General features: G+C 36.0%; 1 protein-coding gene across 2 annotated transcripts in view; it reads left to right on the forward strand.

Annotated features, from left to right (window-relative positions):
- sema6a (sema domain, transmembrane domain (TM), and cytoplasmic domain, (semaphorin) 6A) overlaps window positions 1-21,177 on the forward strand; it is an 89,943-nt gene that overhangs the window by 34,870 nt on the left and 33,896 nt on the right. For both annotated transcript variants that reach the window (XM_079383301.1, XM_079383300.1), the window contains exons 2-7: window positions 3,576-3,718; window positions 4,901-5,018; window positions 14,605-14,665; window positions 14,915-14,977; window positions 15,952-16,053; window positions 19,842-19,932. In XM_079383301.1, coding sequence (XP_079239427.1) covers window positions 3,619-3,718; window positions 4,901-5,018; window positions 14,605-14,665; window positions 14,915-14,977; window positions 15,952-16,053; window positions 19,842-19,932 — 535 coding nt within the window. In that variant the 5' untranslated portion in view covers window positions 3,576-3,618. The remainder of the gene's footprint in view (window positions 1-3,575; window positions 3,719-4,900; window positions 5,019-14,604; window positions 14,666-14,914; window positions 14,978-15,951; window positions 16,054-19,841; window positions 19,933-21,177) is intronic.

The following is a 21,177-nucleotide window of genomic DNA, read 5'->3' on the forward strand; positions in this document are numbered from 1 at the left end:
AGGAGCACTGCGTAAGTTCTGAAATTTCTAACAGTTACTGACACCAGTGGCCGTTAGAGGAACTGCAGCCATTCTCATGCTTGTTCTCGGTGCGCACTAGATAAGGCTTTTTTTTATTTTATTTTAAGCTTACGAGGAGTTTCCGTGGGTGTCTGGGTTGTGCTGGAGGCTGGTCGCTTCTTTCCGTCCGCAGGGTCCATTTCAAACACTACCGCTAGTGATTGCCGCTGTAGACGAGAACGCGCATGACATCACATTTTGTGAATTTTCAAAAATCATTAGGATATTAAGTAAAGATCATGTTCCATGAAGATATTTACTAAATATCCTACCGTAAATATGTCAAAACTTAATTTTTGATTAGTAATATGCATTGCTAAGAACTTCATTTGAACAACTTTAAAGGAGATTTTCTCTATATTTAGATTTTTTTGCACCCTCAAGATTCCAGATTTTCAAATAGTTGTATCTCAGACAAATATTGTCCTATCATAACAAACCATACATCAATGGAAAGATTATTTATTCAGCTTTCAGATGTTGTCAAGTCAAGTCAGCTTTATTTATATAGCGGTTTTAACAATACAGATTGTGTCAAAGCACTTAACAGTATCAAATTGGAGGATAGCGTGTCAGTAATGTATAATAATAAGATTAAACACTCAATTTTCAGTTAAAGGCATTTCATTATTGAATTCAGTGATGTCATTGTCCAGCTCAGTTTAGTTTAAATAGTACCTGTGAAATCAAATTGACGATAATCGCTAGAAATTAAGATGATGTATCTCAATTTCAGAAAATTGACCCTTATGACTGGTTTTGTGGTCCATGGTCATATTTTACTGTAAACTATAGAATGTATTACAGTTTCCTCAAAAATATTGGGTACTGGGTGTCTGACATTACTGTAGTGTAACTGATTTTTAACTCCAGCTCTGTGATGAGGACTCTCTGTCTGTGTCTGATATGTAGATGTGTGTCTTCTCTTGCCGGCGGGTTCGTGTGGTGAAAGCAGCATGAGTTATTTATTCAGCGGCGTGTGATGAAGAGCAGATGAACCAGCCGCTGCGTTCGGCCCTTTCCTAGTAAAATCTGACTTTGAGCAGCTCACAGAAACAAGGAATTCGTCCTTCGCTCTTTCATTTGTTTGTACTGGTCAATATTATGTTAACCAGCTTCTAGTTTAGTAACACAAGTGTTGTTCTCTTCAGGAGGGGCAGAAACATCATTTACTGGCATTTCAATTACAGGGCAGCTCATCAAGCGCTGCTTTAATTAATTACAGACTGTGGTTGCGAGCGAGACCCACCTGGTGCTCACATGACGCTCGATCTGCTCTCACTGCGTCTGATCAGAGCCGTCCATCATCAGTCTGAGTCTGAGAGATCACATGATCGTCAGGTGTGTGTGTGTGTGAGAGAGAGATTTGTTTTGTGATACCTGATGTGTTCACTGCAAAAAAATATTTTCTTACTTAGTATTTTTGTCTTGTATTCTAGTGTAAATATCTAAAAATTCTTGAATCAAGATAAATTTTGTCTTGTTTTCTGTAAAACAAAATAAAAAAAACAAGCAAAAACATCTGCCAATGGGGCAAGAAAAAGCCTTTGAATTAAGATAATTTTTCTGACCCGATTGGCAGATATTTCTGCTTGTTTTAAGCAAAAACTAACAAAAGTTTGATTATTTCTTTTAGAAAACAAGGCTTAATATCTTAAATCATTTTACTTGTACAGTAAATTCATCTTGATTCAAGAATGTTTAGATATTTATACTAGAAAACAAGACACAAATACTAAGTAAGAAAATCATTTTTTGCAGTGGTGATGGATCCTGGATTATGAACACACACATGTACGTTCACTATATAAACAAAAACATTGCATAGACTTGCACATGCTATTATAAACAGATAAAATGTAACACTAACAAAAAACTTCTGCATTTTTATAATTGAAAAAAAAAAAGATTTATTGTTATACTGTTTTTACGAATAAGGATGTCCACAAAAGGAGGTTTTAGGGAGCAATGCACTGAAATTTCAGCAACTGAAATTGTTTTGCTGAAACTGCAATTTTCAGTTTCGACTGAAATAGTTTTATGGCCAGAATCATTGACTGAAAGAGTTTACTACTAGTTACAGCAGCAAATAAACATGAATAAATCAGAAAAACTCACTGAAATGAATCATGTGAATCAATCAGCGATTCAGCCGCAGAAAGACATCAATAAAACAGCTTGAGATCAATAATATCACCTAACATCACATTTACCTCAGAAATCACAATCAATGTCCATAAACTAAAAAATTAACTCTAGACAGGAGCATTTTGATAAATATATGCACTATATTACATATTCATGATATTTTTACTTAACCTGTGGTTCAATATTTAATGTATGATTGCATAAATCTGTCAAGAAAACAAGTTTTTATGCCACTGTTTGAATGTTTATATTTCATCAACAACTTGGAGTAGAAACCTAATTGTGTTATTAAAACCATGACATAAAAACTGCCTTTTGTGCAATTTAAATGTTTGTACATATTAAATATGATTAATTAATTGAATGTTAACTTAAATTCAGACTAGGTTTGTACATCCTGAATTGTTTTTTTAAATTATTATTTGTATAGCGCTTTTCACGATGAAAATCGCTGCAAAGCATCTTTACAGAAAGTTAAAGTTTCTACATTATATTTAGTAGTAGCTTATCAGTGGTGACTGTCAAGTTGATGTGCATATGGTAGAAATGTACAGTAAAAATCATGCAGCTAGTTAATGACATGCAATCAAACAGACTGTGAACACTATTAACTGCAATGATTATATGTTGTGATCAAACTTATTGCAAAATGTGGTAGTTTTGTATGTTGTTCGAGGGTTGGCATCATCTGCGGTCCTCTTCAATCCAGAATTTTTATTTTGGTGCATCACTAGTTTTTGAGGTTTAGTTCGTGTCTTGGTATAAACACCAAGGCTTTTCACGTGATCTTATCACATGTGTGTGTGTGTGCCATTCAGTTATGGCCGAACCTCATCTAGTAGCTCACAGACTCTACTGCAGAAACAAGAACCTGGGAGAAAATAACGTGCTTCAGTCTTTTTCTACTTAAATGCATAAGCATTAGGTCATGGGTTCGATTCCCAGCGAATGCATGAACCCAGTGATGTGTGGCTTGAATGCAGTTTGAGTCTCTGCTAATAAAAGTGTCTGCCAGATGCATGAATGTAAAGCGTGAGGTTTGATCGCTCTATGTCTCTGAGCCATCGCTCACACATGTTTTTCTCCAGTGCAGCAGGATCTGATCTGCAGTGATTTGTGGGTAATTTGTTGCACAAGGAAACTCATGCGTCCCTGAGAGCATGCGAGGTCAGAGGTCAGCGTGTAAATCAGAGCGCCGTATATCAGTCCATCCCATCGCTGAGCTCATTCTCTTACAGGCTGAGGTTCATGTCAGCAGTTCTCTCAGGTTACCCATGATGCTCAGCGGCACGATTGATCTCTGACGCATGTTCTGCTAAGCCAATTAAAGCAATCTGCTGATTAGGTGTATGTGTGTGTTTCTGCAGGCTGAAGTTCAGAAGTGATCGAGCGGAGCGGCAGGACTCAAACATGCGGTCGCAGGCCTTGTTGCTGTATTTCACGGTGCTGCAGACGGCCGGAGCCGCTTTCCCAGAAGACACCGAGCCAATCAGTATTTCACACGGCAACTGTGAGTAACTGCGTCTCATCTCGTCTTGTTCTCATCCCACCATCGTTTTCTCACTGCAGCTCTGTGAAATGTGATCCTGGTGGCCAGAGAAATGTTATGATGAAAATGTTAGAATGTTATGTTCTCATTCTAGTGCAGAGTTTCCCAAGTTGATAAAAAGCTAATAATGAATTAACTTAGACACTACAGGCAAAACCAGTGTTTTTTCATGCACTTGTCAGTTTGTCTATTCTGCTTCCATATCATGTCTCTTCTTTCAGACTAGTGGAAAGAAAACATCCAAAACACACATTTTAGAAATACACTTTATTTTATTGCACTTTATTTGCCTCTTTCAATCTCAATCCATATCTTTAACGAGTTTTTTCTCTTACAAAAAGCAAACTTTTTTATTTATTTATTCCTCTCTATATTCTGAAGGTTTGTTCATATTTCATTCACACTGATTTGTACAGTATTTTACTCCTAAAAACATGTGTTTGTTTGTTTTCTGTCTGTTGACAGTATTTTCTGATTTATGGAGTGAAAATAAATCCAGAATCCCCATCCGGAAAAACTCTAACTCTAATATGACAACAAAATCTAATTATAATTATGGACTTTATCCAAAGTTCAGATTTATTCTCTTGAAATGCATGCAAATTAGTGCATATTTAATTAGAAGATGCCTCATTTTCATATTTTAACATAACATTCAGAAAACTTGTGATTACATTTTTTTTTCCGTTCTTAATGTAATAAATCAGCTAGAGAAGTATGATAATGTCTATTATTGTTAAGCTCAAATGAACATTTCTACCCTTATTCACCTCTGGTGTCTTGCCTTAAATCATCAAAATGTACAATTAAAATAAATTATTGAAAAATAAAATCAATTAAAATAAAGCATTTACTAAAAAGATGAACCATTTTGTTTAGCTGCATATCATGCGATTATTGTCCGACATCACAGAGCTGTGAACATGAGATAAATGATTCAAATATTAACTTAACTCTTACTCGAGGAGGATTCAAGTCAATGTTCGCTCAGTTTGGCCTGTTTTCCTGAATGATTGTGGTGTTGAAGAGTGTAGCTCTGCTGAAGGTTTATTGTCTCGAGTGGATTCACAGCTCTGTAATGAACTGAGCTTTTGCCACGAAGCGTCTGCGAATCAAACTCTGTTCCACTTCCTTCCCTGTCAGATACCAAACAATATCCAGCGTTTGTGGGACACAAACCGGGAAGGAACAACACGCAGCGGCACAAGCTGGACATTCAGCTGATCGTCATCATGAACCGGACTCTCTATGTGGCCGCGAGGTGAGTTTGCTATTTAAAGATCGTCCCGGTTATTAGCAGACACTGGTAAAGAGCAGATTGAGCAGATTGTTGGCATGGTAACCAGCAGCCCATTCACAGCAGCACATGTTCAGAGTCAGAGAGCCAGCGGCCGTGAGAATCAGACGCTCATCAGTGCTTTACAGTCATACTTGACAAGTTTTAGTTTCTTCATTTGCTCTTCCATGAATTAAGTCCTTAAATCAGAGCCGAAAATCTTAAAATGTTAAATGTTGCATGAACTGCAAAGCATGAATATCTTCATCGGTCTTTTTGTCTTGTTTTCCAGTACAAATATCTAAACATCCTTAAATCAAGATACAGATGCAGAATGAAGATATGGAGTCTTGTTTTCTGCAACATTAAAAACATTAAACCATAAACTTGAAATAAAATAAAAAATAAATAACTTAAGCATGTCATTTCAGTACTGAAATAAAGAGGATATAGATATTTATAGATATATAAAAAAAAATGGACAAAAACACACAACAAAATTACTTTTACCCAAAATTTAAATAAAAACGAATAAAAATATTTATAAAAATTAATTAATAAATATTATTAAAAATAATCAAAACAAAATAAATAATAAAACAAAATAATAAAAACAGTAATAGTATCTCTGATATAAATTAACACTGGTTATTAGTTGTATGTTAAGTTATTTGTATATAAGTTTGTGAAAATGTGTTTCATTTATTTTTTACAATTTCTTTAAGTGTCTTAAAAAGTCTGACATTTATCTTCATAAATCCTGCAGAAACCCTGATTTATGTTTCACAACAGGACCTTCTAAATCTAATTATTTTCAGGTCTTCTGGTGTCTGATTGTTCTGAATGTGTGTGAATGTTGTGTTTCTGCCACCTGAACTAATAATCATAAGATCTCTTTATTAATTTAACAGCTGTTATGTGTGTGTGTGTGTGTGTGCGTGTGCGTGTGTGTGTGTGCGTGTGTGTGTGTGTGTGTGTGTGTGTGTGATCTGAGATCTTAATTCTCATGATAAACATTGGTGTGTTTTGGCCAGAGATACAGAGCGTTACACCTGATCCCACTCTGATTGATTGATTGATTGATTGATTGCTGTAGGCTCCGCCCACTCACTCTGCACTAATGAAAACGCTGGAGCTCTGATTGATTGATAGCTGGAGGCTCCGCCCACTCAATCCTCCACCGGTCAGATCTCTGATCACTGATTACAGGAGGTTTGAAAGCTCTAGCGGTGGCTCAGTGTTTTTCTGATGGTCAGATCACAGCTCTTTTCACACTTCTGCAGTTTATCTCTCCTGCTTTCAGCTCCAGGCTCTTCTGGGCTTTCTGTTGTTTTGTGGCTTTATTTAGGCCTGTGGTGGCTGATGTGACTCAACAACACCTCTGTAAAAACTGTTTTCTTTGGAATTTTTCTTCAGTTTTTGTTTCTTGAAATCTCAGTGCTACTCAAGAAAAAAAAAACAGTGTTGAAAATACAGCAGCACGGAGAGAAAGAGGAATGAAGTTGTGATCAGTGACCGGTTGCATAAACTGCTTCGATTGCTCTTGAAAAATGAGTCATCTAATTTTTTCTTCAAACCTGGTCAGAACTTTTTAAAGCCAGCTACAAAAGAAATTCAGTTGTAAATTGCTCTAATTTGAGTCCAGAAATAAGACTGATTAACTCTAACTAACTAACTAACTGCTAGTTAGTCAAACTAGATCTTAAGGCATTGTCTCTGTGTAACTGGACCCTGGTGATGTGAATCTAAAACACACGCTCAGAAACCTTTAAATACAGGAGATCTGATCTATGTGCGATCCACACTGATCTGCTGTGTATTAATTATGGATTTAGACGATATTGAGCTGAAGTTTCTCAGAGAGTGTGTTGCAGTGGACATATGAAGCTCACACACAAACAGTTTCAGTTCAGATTGTGCTATAAAGCAGCTGTAAAAGACAACGGAGTCATTATTCAGATCGGGACAGTTCAGATAGGACTGCAGGATGAATCCTATTTTAATCATGATTTCCGCTAGTACTCATTTCTCAATACTTGGGTCAGTTTTTCAAAAACTCTTCACACAGTTCTCCTAATTAACGTTCAGCTTGATACAGCAGTTAATGTCACAATATTGGAAATATTTCTGTTTTAAACCATGAAGGCTGATATCAAGTAACGTGCAGACTTTGCACAAGACTTACGCCGGTGAACGTCTTTACCTCAGTCAATTATACAGAAAATAAAAATAAAAACTGTCAAGACAACGAGATACAAATCTACTATTTCTCTTGTGGCCCGTATATAGTGAAAAAAATGAAACACTTTGCATTAAACAGTTTGTTTTTGAAAGTCAGTGCTTGAAATAAAGCTGCTCTTAAATTTCACTGATAAATGCATAATTATAAGCCTATAAATCATTGTTTAAATGAATAGACCTGTTATAAAAGAACTTTTTAAAAACATTTTCAATGATAATAGCCTAATCTTTTATTATCCTCGCAGCGCGTCAGTTATGCGGCGATGTGCTATGAAATTATTGCGGGGCAAATTAATTGGAGTTTAATAATAAAAGCAACTTAATAATAATAATAGGCATAATAATAATAATAAGAAGAAGAATGGAGCAGGCCTACATTAACTGGAAATGCCAAATCCTCTTAATATTGCGAATATTTTATGCTTTTGACAATATCTCTGGCTATAGTCGACATATGATTTGATGCAACGCTGCGTAAACATGCCTTAATTTCCCTCTTTTGTGTAGATGCCATGAAACTGAAAAACTCATACGGTGTAGGTGTTGAGCTACACTGAATAGTGTTTATAGTATTTCATATTTTAGATTTGGTGTATACTTTAATACAGTATTACTGTAGAAATATTCCAGATTGCTGTCTTATTCAGTTTAGTATTATGTTAGGTTTGAACTTGAAGTTGAACAGTTTTGTAAAGTGTGTATAAATGTGCTTGTAGGTTCGTTGAGTTTTGGTGGTTTTTTGTCATTCGAAAGATGTTTTCACTGAATGCATTTTATGCATGCATTGATAAATGATCCAGTTTATCCACAGATTCTGTTGAGCTTTGCTGTGTGAAGAGTTTTGAAAGTATTGAGGCATGTGATTATCAAAGTCTGTAATTATGGATTTAGTTGATTGCAGACTCTGATATCTGCTCAAGTGGATTCAGACCTCAGTAGATGTGAGAGATAGAGCTGAAGTTTCTCAGTAGCTGTTTCCATCCACCTACTTTTAAGAGCAACACTGGATGGAAACGCCAAGATGCACATCAATTCTAAAAATGAGCATAAAAAACATATGCACACAATTGAGTAGGATCAACTTTTATCCAATAAGAAAAAATGTGCATAAACTGCTGTACGATGGCAACACATTTACTGAATAAATTCCACCAAGTGCATCAAAAAACCATCTCTGCAATGTTAAAGTGGGACTACAACCTAAGAGGCATTATTAAAAAATCCCATCAAAGGCTTTTTTTCCTAAGACGGCTTAAAAAGTTTGGCGTATCTGAAGTTGATATGTTCAGTTTTTATGGATCTGTCATTGAAAGCGTGCTGATTTTCTGAATTATAGTGTGGTTTGGTAGCTCCACAGCTCAGCAGAGAAGTCAGATTATAACTCAGACTGCTTCAAAAAATTTTGGTTGTGATCTTCCAGCTATTGATGAGATCTATGTCTCATGTTTGCAGAAAAAAGGTCTTCCAATGCTGAAAGATCCCTTACATCCAGCCAGACACCTCTTTACGCCTCTTCCTTCAGGCAGACGCCTCGGAGCAATTAAAACTAAGTCTAGATGTTTTCTGAACAGCACTTTATTGTAGGATTGTGCATGCTCTTAATTCCTCGTATCTATGCATCTGCATTTCACTCTTTTTTTAATTGATATGACATAGATGTATATATATGTATAGATGTATTTATGTCAAAGTCTGCTTTACTGTCAATTCTGCCACATGTACAGCACATGCATACAGAGAATTGAAATTGTGTTACTGTCAGGCTCTTGGTGCATACAGATAACACTAACAGCAGAACGTAAAAATACAGATAAATACAGATTAAATATAAATGTGACCGTGGACCACAAAACCAGTCATAAGGGTACATTTTTCATTGGAAAGCTGAATAAATGGTTTGTATGGTTTGTTATGATAGGACAATATTTGTCTGAGATACAACTATTTGAAAATCTGGAATCTGAGGGAGCAAAAAAATCTAAATATTGAGAAAATCTCCTTTAAAGTTGTTCAAATGAAGTTCTTAGCAATGCATATTACTAATCAAAAATGAAGTTTTGATATATTTATGGTAGGAAATTTACTAAATATCTTCATGGAACATGATCTTAATATCCTAATGATTTTTGGCATAAAAGAGAAATGTATCATTTTGATCCATACAATGTATTGTTGGCTATTGTGTTTATGTTTAAAGTGACAGAGCTCAGAGAGTATTCTTTATTTAAACTACATTTATGAATGTATTTTAATGTAATGTATGTTATTATTATTGTTGATGAGCTCACCAAGCAAATTCCGAACAACTAGGTCGTTATGGCAATAAATAAGTCATGTGACTTTGCACAATGAGACAGGATAACTTGACTAACCAGTTTTCATTATTTCTGAAAATGATTATATATAGTGCCAGTTTATCAGGAAGTGACGATTTTGTTCTCTTTGACTCGTTAGATGGAAACAGTGCTTTATTTGCAAATATTTTATGCGATATTCCAATTTTGCACAATTCGAATTCACACACGCAGACAGACAGACAGACACACACACACACACACACACACACACACACTCTCACACTCTCACACTCTCACACACACACACACACACACACTCTCACACTCTCTCACACACACACACACACACAGACAGACACAGACAGACAGACACACACACACACACACTCTCACAGACAGACAGACAGACAGACACAGACAGACAGACAGACAGACACACACACACACACACTCTCACACACACACACACACACACACACACTCTCACACACACACACTCTCACACACACACACTCTCACACACACACACTCTCACACACAGACAGACAGACAGACAGACACAGACAGACAGACAGACAGACAGACAGACACAGCTGAGCTCTGGGTCTGGAGGTGCTCATGGGACATTGTCCACATTCCTCAGGCTGCGGCCGAGGTGTCCCTTGACAACCCAAACCCCCCGTCATGAGAACAGAGAAACGCTGCTCCACTGACCCCAGAACAGCTGAGAGACTCCAGAAGGTTCTAGAGCTGTGTTTGAGGCCTCACGTGTGATGGAGGGCGGAGCTTCGGCGGAGGATTGACAGGTGTGAGACGCATACTAATGAGCTCCTTTCTCTGCGAACACAGAGTGAGAGAGTTTGACAAAAGGCCACCAGATGGACGCGGCCGGCCCGTATGAGAAGCACATTCCTGCACACAAAGAGCCTCTGTTGAGCTGCTGGATGATCGGCACAAACAGTATCAGACCTGCACTCAGTAAAACCCATCAAACGTGAGAGGGCTTGTGTGTTTTAGTGCGTTTGTAGCAGATGCGCATGCTTGAATGTGATGGATTATTCACTTTCTTTCCTTTGGAGAAACAGACCAGAAATCTGGAGCTTTTTGTCTAATCAGATGAAGTCAGTCATGTTTATTTCTATATTGTATATACTTTATACAATACAGATTGTGTGAAAGCAGCTTGACGGATAAACAGGAAAATAACAGAAGAGAATAATAGAAGAGAAACTCAGGGATTGATAAATAGATTCTTGATGGTCATTCTAACAGAATTACAACAAACGTTTCTATGGCTCAGTCCAATCAGCAGCAACAACCAACAGAACAATCAGTGAAAACAACACATTTCAATCATTTCAATCCACTGATGTACTGATAAATCTGCATGATAAATCACATTTGAATTATGATCATGGGTTCTGGTTCTTTGGGAGAACCTTTAACTCTAATATGAGAACAAAATCAAACTTATGAACCTGACTTTATCCAGATTTGTGCTGGAAATTTGTGCATATTAAATTAGAGATTGCCTCATTTGCATATGTGACAGGTATATTTGTAGCAATAGCCAACAATACATTGTATGGGTCAAAATTATACATTTTTCTTTTATGCCGAAAATCATTAGATATTAAGTAAAGATCATGTTCCATGAAGATATTTTGTCAATTTCTTACTGTAAATATATCAAAACTTTTGATTAGTAATATGCATTGCTAAGAACTTCATTTGAACAACTTTAAAGGAGATTTTCTCAATATTTAGATTTTTTTGCACCCTCAGATTCCAGATTTTCTAATAGTTGTATCTCAGACAAATATTGTCCTATCATAACAAACCATACATCAATGGAGAGATTATTTATTGTTATTGTTGTTGATTGGAAGGCATCAGCTCATATAGGCACAAATAAGACATCGCTCTTGTGTCTCAGAGCTGGTGATTTCTTCTTGAAATAATGTGGAATGAGATGTTTTTCTGAAATGTAGTGGAGTAAGAAGTACACTAAAAAATAAAAATACTTTGAAGAAAATCAAGTACAGTAAGACAGTAAAAGATGCTGGTGTGATTGTGATAGAGATGCTCCGATCACACTGACCGCTGCTCGTCTCTCTCATAGCAGGACCGTTTCAGACGTAGATCTGTGTTCAGAAGCGCTCCTTAAAGTTAATGATGCAGGAGACAAAGCTGTTTAACACCGGTCACTAGTGCTGCTGCTGATAGACACGTCATCAAACACTATTCAGTTCTGCTTCAGAAGAGTCCGAGTCTGTGTGGAGAAATAAGAACATTTGTTTCTGACCGTCTGCCCAATTCAACAATTACAATTTATTTTTTATTTTTTTACATTCCACTAATCAACTTAATTTATATAGTGCTTTTAACAATACAGATTGTGTCAAAGCAGCTTTACAGTATCAAACAGTAAAATAGTGTCAATAATGCAAAAGGACAATAGTAAACACTCAAGTTTTAGTTAAAGGCAGTTCAGTTTAAATAGTGTCTGTGTGATCAAGTCGACGATATCGCTGGAAATTAAGTGTCCTTGGAGTGTCCTCCATCGGTGACAGAAATCAGTGACATTGTCTTTATTAAAGAAACAGAATAAGTATCTTGCTAAACTATCTGGTTTTAGAAAGTTTACAGATATTGTCTGCACTGCACACTCGTATCATCTCATGTTTATAATGAAACTGAACTCATCTGCCAGCCATCATTTTCATGGAAAACTGTGGAATCCACTTTTTGAAAAGGAAAAAAAAAATGTTTCATGTTAAATTTCCAAGTCAGATAAAAAAGATCTACTATGGTTTATACTAAAACTTTCCTTAAGCTTGTCTTCAGACCCAATCGTATCATTCTGAATTGTGAACTGAAGGGAAAACATGCATTATTAATGCCATTCTAGAATATTACAAATATTAGCCCTGCATAGATTCAGTCTTCCTGGTATTCTGTAGCTTATATAAACGGATGATGTTAAAGAGTTTTATGTCTGTGTTTGTGACTCAGAGACTGAAATCTGTAGTTTTCAAATCTGTCATTTTTACAAAAGTCTGATGTTTAGATGGATTTATATAACACACGTCCCACTAAACACTCAAACTCTTGGGTTGTTTTGCATAGTAAATGATTTTTCTACGTTTTTCTACATAAATCAGATTATTGGAGTGCGTTTGACAAGAAAATACTATTTCTCAGTCTTTCTACTTAATAACTTTGTGTTTAATTCAATGTCTTTCAGTTTCATTGTAGCTATTTGTTCAATTTTATTAGCAATCTTTGAATCTTTGAAATCTTTGAATCTTCTACACCAGATTGTTTCACTATATATATATATATATGACAAATGATATATTTTTTTTTTTTTTTAGTTTCAGGCTTCAGACAGAAGTTACTTGGTTTTTGCATGAATCTATGACACATTTTGGCTTCCAAACAGCAAAAAAAAATATTTTGTTCCTACAATAATCATGGAACTTAATTATCTAACATTAAAATGCTTAATTTTGTCTTGAAAGTTGCGTTGAAAATGAATTTGGCTCATAAATCTGAGGGCCGTGAGTGCATCAACATGAGTTTCACATCCGCTCTTCATCAGACCTGAAAGTTCTCGGCTGCTCTGCAGTAACTTCATCAGTTCTCACTGAGATCGGCAGTAATTACGCGCTAGAATGGAATATCACTAACGAGTGCAGAGCGACACGTACCTGTGCTGATTGAAATTCATCAGTCAGAAACACAATCGCTGTGTAACTCCGTCAGATTCACGAGCTGATGTGATTAATGCTGCTGGAGGACTGAACGAGTGTTTCTGTCCATCTCTCACACACTTCTGATGCCTGTGATTAATAACTGGGCTTTTCATAACGTTTGAGGAGTTTCATTGGTCTCCTCTGTGGCCTGTGCAACAGCATTCATTTCACAAATGGCTTTTCTATTAGATTGAGGAAGATTCGATTGAATTGAGCTCCTGTCTGAACACTGGATCAGATTCAAAACATGTTCCAGTCGCATGAGATGATGATCTTACACAGATATGAACATCAACATGGCAGCTCAGAATAGAAGAAATGACCAGAACACTACAATTTACTGAGTTACCATTCTGAGCAGCTAATGGCATTCTGGGAAATTAAATGTTGTCCATACTATTTAATTTTTTAAGTGTATATAAATTTTCATCTTTCATTGTTTCACTTTTGCACAGTGTTATTTGTATACTATTATAGTTTTTGTTAAAATTTAAAATGACCTTTTATGTTTATTTTCAGTTTTCATTTTTATTATAGATTGTTTTTTTGTAGTTTGTAACACTTTTAAAATATTACTATTTGTGTATTTCCATTCATTTCAGTGCTTCAGTTTAAACTTATTTACGTTCTAATTTTTACTCACCTGGTTTCATTTTTATTTTATTTCCAGATTTCAAATAGCTAAATTTGCATTAAATGTTAGTCGAGCCATAATAACAACCCTTTGTTTCTAACTAATTTAGCTGAGTTTTAGCTCATTGTAACTCTGCTTTCTGAAATCCAGCGCTGTATCCTGAAATGCTTGCCTCCATTCAAAGTCTATTCAAATTTAAGAACTGAATTTGTAATTCTGAAAATCTTCTCGGTTTAGTTGTGAGTCAGAAACTCTAATTCTAATTAACTTCCATTCAATTCCAGTATGGACCCACTGGGATTAATTTCCAGGGTCTTTTTTAACCTTTTGAAAGGGCAGTTTTTCCATAATTACTTTATTAAATATATCAGTTTTTTTTCATGACAAATACTTAAATTGAAGCAGCTACTTCAATCAGAATCCTATATTTTGTTGCTAATCAAATGTGATCAACATTAACACAAGCCAATAACACAGACCGCTTCTAATGCTGCTCAGTGTTTGCATAAAACCTGGAGCTCAGTATCGAGGCAGAATCCTCACTGTTGATGGATGTTTTTGATATTGTAATAGTGATTATTAATGTGGACAGTCTGTGATACTGAAGCTGAAGACGAATGAAAGTGTGAATATCTTCACAGGGATCACATTTACACGGTGGACATCGAGACGGCCAATACAGAGGAGATCTTCTTCAGTAAGGTGAGTCTGAGGATAGAGTTCTGTCCTCCTCTTAATTACCTGGCAGCAAACGAAGCGAGCGTCTCTGTCTCTCTCTAAGAGCTTTATCCCATCAGGAGCCGCTGTCACGTGGCATGTGCGTGCGTAACCGGCTGATTGATGGGGATCGATCGCAGCGGCGTGTACTTTAATCGTTTGATCCTCCGGGCCGTGACAGAGAGCTGTAATTGAGTCCAATCTATCGATCTGACATTGATCTCCTGTACACAGAAGCTGACGTGGAAGTCCAGACAGGCCGATGTGGACACCTGCAGGATGAAGGGAAAACACAAGGTACAGCCGGATGATGATGATGATGTCACTGATCACACGGCTCTGCTTCTCCAGGAAAATATCTGCTGATTTGCAAAGAAAGGCCTAATATTAACAAATTCGATGATTCAAAAATATCAATTAAAAACTTTCCATGTTTTTTGCAAAATGAAAAAAAAAAAAAAAGTGCATTAATGCACTTAAGAAAATCACAAAAGCAGCCAAATTACAAAAATTGTCATTTTAATTTACATGCTGCAAAGGAGTGGAAAATGTTCAAATACTCCATTTAATGTCAAAGAACTTTACATAAACGCAGGTTTGTAAATAAATGAGCCTTTTTCACAAGATCTGTGATTATCTGTGGTGGTTTAGATGCACTAAAAGCAGAGAAAATCATGGGGAAAAAGTTCCATGTGCAGTTTTTTCTCTAAATAAGAATACAGATTTTTCAAATTATATACATGTATCAGCTTTAATAACTTATCAAAGCAAAAAGTCAGATGACAGAAATATCAGTTTTAATTATAAAGAAGCATTCAAAATGCATTATTTAACTTACAATCTCCAAAGGAGTGCAGAAAAATGTTTAAATACTCAATTTAATGAAAAACAAGTCTACAAAGACATGTTTAGAATTAAATAAGCTTTTTCCCAACAATATCTATAATTTTCTGGACATAATTCTGTCCTTGAAATCAGGATCACAATATAATGCCATTCATGTGAAAATAGGCTGAGAATTGAACAAACAGTTGTGATCTGGCTCAGAATCAGACAGAAATCATGTGTTTGTGGTGATTAAGGGAGAATAAAAGACTAATTGACAGCACAAATGCTTGCAAAAGCAAAAATGCTATGAAATGCATCATATTTAGTGAGAAAGTGTGACATGTTCCAGCAAAACAGACACTATTTTTGGAATCAGCAGCCAAAATTAGTAAGAATTGGATTTCATTCAGCAGATATGATATGATTTTCTCGTCTCGTTCCAGGACGAGTGCCATAATTTCATCAAGGTCCTGCTGCAGCAGAGCGACGACTCTCTGTTCGTCTGCGGAACCAACGCCTTTAACCCGTCCTGTCGGACCTACAGGGTAAGACTGCAGTGTTGGCGTGACCTCTGACCTCAGCCGTGCTGCACATTTGATAGTCAAGAGTCAGACAGTGATGGATAAGAGTGTATGAGTGATTGTTGAGAGGTAACATGAAGACCAGTTCTGAACGATACATGACGATGATACAATGTTGCTGTGGGTTTTTTTCAATGGCTGTCCTTTTTCTTTTTAAATCCAGGTTATTATTCAGAAGAGAACACATCGAAAAAGAATAACAAATGAATATCAAAAATATCTTGGTTGATTTTTGTAGAGTGAAAACTGACTTGGATCTTCAGAAAGCTGGAGATGTGTTTCTCAATTATAATGTCAGAATAAATCTGAAGTCCCTTAAACAACATAGAGAAAAGTCTCAAATCTGAATTATTTCTGATCTGAAAGACCAGAGATGTTTACAATCAGAACCTTGTCTACGATGTTTAATTCAAAACTTCACAAAATGCAATGTGTGTTTCTAAACAGGCATGCTAACATTTATAGAGATCGGCCTGTAGGTGGCATTATAAAAGTTAAACTTTTGTTTTTATAGTAAATTACTTCGAAATGCCAAAAATGCTCATTTTAATCATTTAGGTGGTTACAGGCTTGCTAAATAATTTATTAAATAATATAAATTACCCATAAGTTTCTATAGTTTTGTTTTTCTTTTAAGGAATTTTTATTTTAACTTTTGCACAAACGTTTTCTCAAAAACCTTTTTTTAAAACATTTTTTGAATTTCAGTTCATTTTAATTCTACTTTCTTAAATTTAAATAGCAGTTCTTTTGTGATATTTGTTTTTTACATTTTTGTCAGATGTGAATGAGAATTAATTTAGCTTTCATGTGCATAATGCATTATGCATTGCCTTAAAAAGCGTTTCAAGACATTAATTTTTCCCAACTTGTTTATGGCTGTTAAACCTGTTGAATAAAGCAGCTTTAATTCACGCTGAAAGTGTTGATGTGCTGCTGTATTCTCTGTTTATTGACTAATAATGAGTATTTTTGCTTTATATTGTTACATTGCCGCATTCATTTCTATAGCGCTTTTTATAGTGCAGTTTATTTCAAAGAAGCTTCACAGAAAATAACAGAATCAGTGTTGCAAACTTCATCATAAAGCCGCTCTACAGAAGATAATAGTGTCGTAATTCAGCTCGAGTCAGTTCAGTTGCAGTGTTGGGGGTAATGCATTAATCAGATTACTTTTCTCAAGTAACTAGTAAAATTTACAATGAAATACCTGAGTTACCTTTTCAAATAAGTAACGCCAGTGACTTTGTTTCCCCATGTATTGACTGACAGCTCTCCTGTCCTCATGTTGAAAGAAATCCAGAGTGAGTGCAGAGACAGAAGCTCACTTATTTCACTTTTGGTGTGAAAGGAACTTTATAGTTGCTAAAAATAATTTTTGTTGTTATTAAAAAACAAACAAGCAAACCTAGCCTCGGTGACAAAAAGTAACACAAAAGTAACAATTTATTACTTTCTATAACAAGTAATGCAATTAGTTATATTTTATAAGGTAACGCAATATTGTAAAGCATTTACTTTTAAAATGAACTAACCTAGGGCTGCAAAACGATTAATCGCGATTATATGTGTGTGTGTGTGTGTGTGTGTACTGTGTATATTTATTATGTGTATATATATAAATACACACACACGTATATATTTTTTAAAAATTGTATGTATTTGTATGTAAACACTTATAATAAATAATATAAATAATATTATTAAATATTTATAAATAATTAATAAATAATTTATATATAAATCTAAATATTTTACATATAAATATAACATCTGTTTCCTTGATATATACATGTGTGTGAATTTATATATACATACTAAACATGCACCGTAGACATAGTATGCACACACAAACTTTTATTTTGAATCGATTAATCGCGATTAATCGCTTTGCAGCCCTAAACTTACCCCAACACTGTTCCAGTTGGTGATAGGGTTTTTTAAAACTTGCCCTGAACTCTTAAACTTGTAGGATCCCTGTGTCAGCGTGAGATTGGGACCGTGTGTTTTCTGAGCAGTGATTGGTGAACCGGTTTAGAAATAGTCAACACTCTTCAGCTTTGAGCTCACCAGTGTGTTTGTGAGGGAGCTGGAGAAAAGCTGGTTTTTGCTGTGATGTATTAGCTCTAAACGCTGCTGTTTTCACATTGAGCGGCTGCTTTAGTCTCATTCAGTGTTTTTGCTCGATTTGACCCCATCATCTGCTGCTCTGCAGTCAGTGAATCACAGAATGACCGGAAGATTTCTGCCAGCCATTGCTGTCTAATAACTGGCTCTAATAACTGAGAGATGCTGAAGCATGTTTGCCAAAAGCAGCACTAGCCGCTGACAGATTCCCCCCCACGGACGCTCAGCCTTTGGAATCCCTCGAACAGCATAGTGTCCGCTCTGCTGTCCACGGCTCTGAAAACAGCGTCTGTTTGAGGGCCAAAGTCGTCCCACTTTAATCATCGGCGAACAAATGTTCTCCTGAACGGATGCTTGGATCCGCGGCCTCCTCCCGAGAGCCCATCTGCGGCCCGCTCCGAGCTCCTGGATTTACGGCTGGTGTCCATTACATCAGCTGTTGCCGGGCGAAGCGGAGCGTAACTATCCCAAACATGATCGGAGCGCATGCTTTCCTTCTGACTGCTTTATGGTGGTCTGATGCTGGTCCAGACTGGTTTATACTGGCTCTAAACTGGTACAGAATGTTTTACACTGGCTCTGAACTGGTCCAGACTGGTTTATGGTGGTCTGGTGCTGGTCCAGATTCCAGAATGGTTTATACTGGCTCTGAGCTGATCCAGAATGTTTTACACTGGCTCTGAACTGGTCCAGACTGGTTTATGGTGGACTGGTGCTGGTCCAGACTGGTTTATACTGGCTCTGAACTGGTCCAGACTGGTTTATACTGTCTTTAAATATAAACAATGAAATTAACATTTTAAAAGTTTATAAATATGTAAATAAATAAATGTGTTAATGTTTGTGCTTCTGTATCTGCTGACCAATCTACAGTATTTTTGTCTTTTTTTAAAAAGAAGAACAGCATGTCGTATCTGTAGTTGAGAGGATGTTTCTGTTCGTTTGTGTAGATGTTGCATTCATTTTAAAATGTTTAAATCATTCCCTGACTCTAATTAAATCAATGAAATTAGTACAGTGAGGCCATGATTTAATCAAACGAGGGAACAAGTTGAGTCTTAGGAATGAATTCTCAATATATCTTTGTCATGTGTGGCTCAGTACATCATCCATCTGATTTGTGTTAATAAGTTCTGTTTAATATAAATGAGTTTGTCATTGTACTGTTTTATTGTTGTAAGAATAATAATGAATCCAGCATTTTCAAGCATTGGTTATGTTCAAAATAATGGAAAGAAGATCTAATGTTTGAGATCGAAGTAAACGCTGTATCTGATGTAAAAAGTGCGGTGTAATCGCTAATATCGATTCTGTCTCAGGTTTATTAATTGCTGAGATTCCTGGTTTGCTCTTCCTCGCTGTCATGCGGGAATACCGTGACATTCCTGATCCGTGTTTGTTTCAATGTATTTTGGGAGGAATGTTAATTGGGTTCCTGATACGTCACATGTGAGCGCTCGACTCCTGATTAACCTTCTCCAGAATCGCCAAGATCGAAATAGCCAGCGAAACAAGCGGCCTCAGACAGGAAGAGCTTTAAAAATAACACTATCAAGTGTGTGGAAGTCTCAGACGCTGAAGGTTAGGGTGGGTTTGACCTCTGACCTTTCCCTTCATTCCTGCAGATAGAAAGTCTGGACGCCGTGGGCGATGAGATCAGCGGAATGGCGCGCTGCCCGTATGACGCCAAACATGCCAACGTGGCCCTGTTCGCCGGTAAGACACCGCCGTCATGTCTGAAACGCTTTCATAACGAATGTCTGTCAGAGGAATGCTGGTACTCCCGCCGTGGCTCCCTGTTTCTGGGAAGAGCGTTTGCTGGCAGCTGCTCGTGTGCGGCCGCTCTGGAAACACATGAAACTATTGTGCTGTGGTTAGAGAGCGTCTCTGGGAGTCCCTCCCCGAAATACAGCAGCAAAAATAACCCTGGAGATGGAAAACCCGCATGACTCATTCCTCCATTAGGGCCATAAAACCTTCCATTCGCAGGCCAGAGAAATTTCTGCATTCCCAGCGGCTAAAATAACACCATTATACGCTGCAAAAAACGTTGTTTAGAAGTTAAAAACAGATTTTTGGAGTACGTTTTACAAGAAAATACTTCTTTCTACTTAAAACAGTCTTTCTACTTCAAAATGATGTTTAATTCAATGCGTTACTTGCTGTTGCTTTGTAATTATTTGTGCAATTTCTAAGTGAAAATTGCTTCTGAGTAAATCCTACAGCAAATTCAGGAAAACTAGGAACGTGAATTCAGGAAAAGTTACCTACAAAAAAAAAAAGACTTATAATATGGTCGGGAATGTAGTAAATTATGAATAAATTCATAATTATATATATTTTTTAATTACATAATTAGATATTACAGTACATTGGTGGATATAATATCAACAATTAAATGCAGCCCGTGGTTTATAATTAATATTAATGTGATATTAATCTTTATAGGCGATTTCCTCACAAGCTTATATCGCTAGATCAATTTTGTGTAAATCTGCCTTATTAAAAATATAAATTTTAAAACTAATGTTTATCTGCTTAGTTTTTAACCAACCAACAGTATTTTTGCCATGTTTACAGCAGGTAATGAATTATAAATATGTAAATTCAAAATGAGAATTAGAGATATTATAATAAATTGGTGGATAAAATATAAACCATATAATGAAAATTAATAAAATTTATCAAACGCCTCGGTTGTATTTAATATCAATATGCTATTTTCTCAAGCCAGTATGTCTTTATACATGTACCTTTATATAACTCTAATATATATTAGTGCTGTCAAATAATTAATCGCGATTAATCGCATCCAAAATAAAAGTTTTTGTTTACATAATATATGTATACTGTGAATTATGAATATCAGTCAGACAGTATATTTTGAAAATATTTACATGTTTATACATTTATATTATATATAAATATATTTAATATATAAACATAATATATTTTTCTTAA

The sequence above is a fragment of the Barbus barbus genome (genome assembly GCF_936440315.1).
Source record: "Barbus barbus genome assembly, chromosome: 28".
NCBI classification, from domain to species: domain Eukaryota; kingdom Metazoa; phylum Chordata; class Actinopteri; order Cypriniformes; family Cyprinidae; genus Barbus; species Barbus barbus.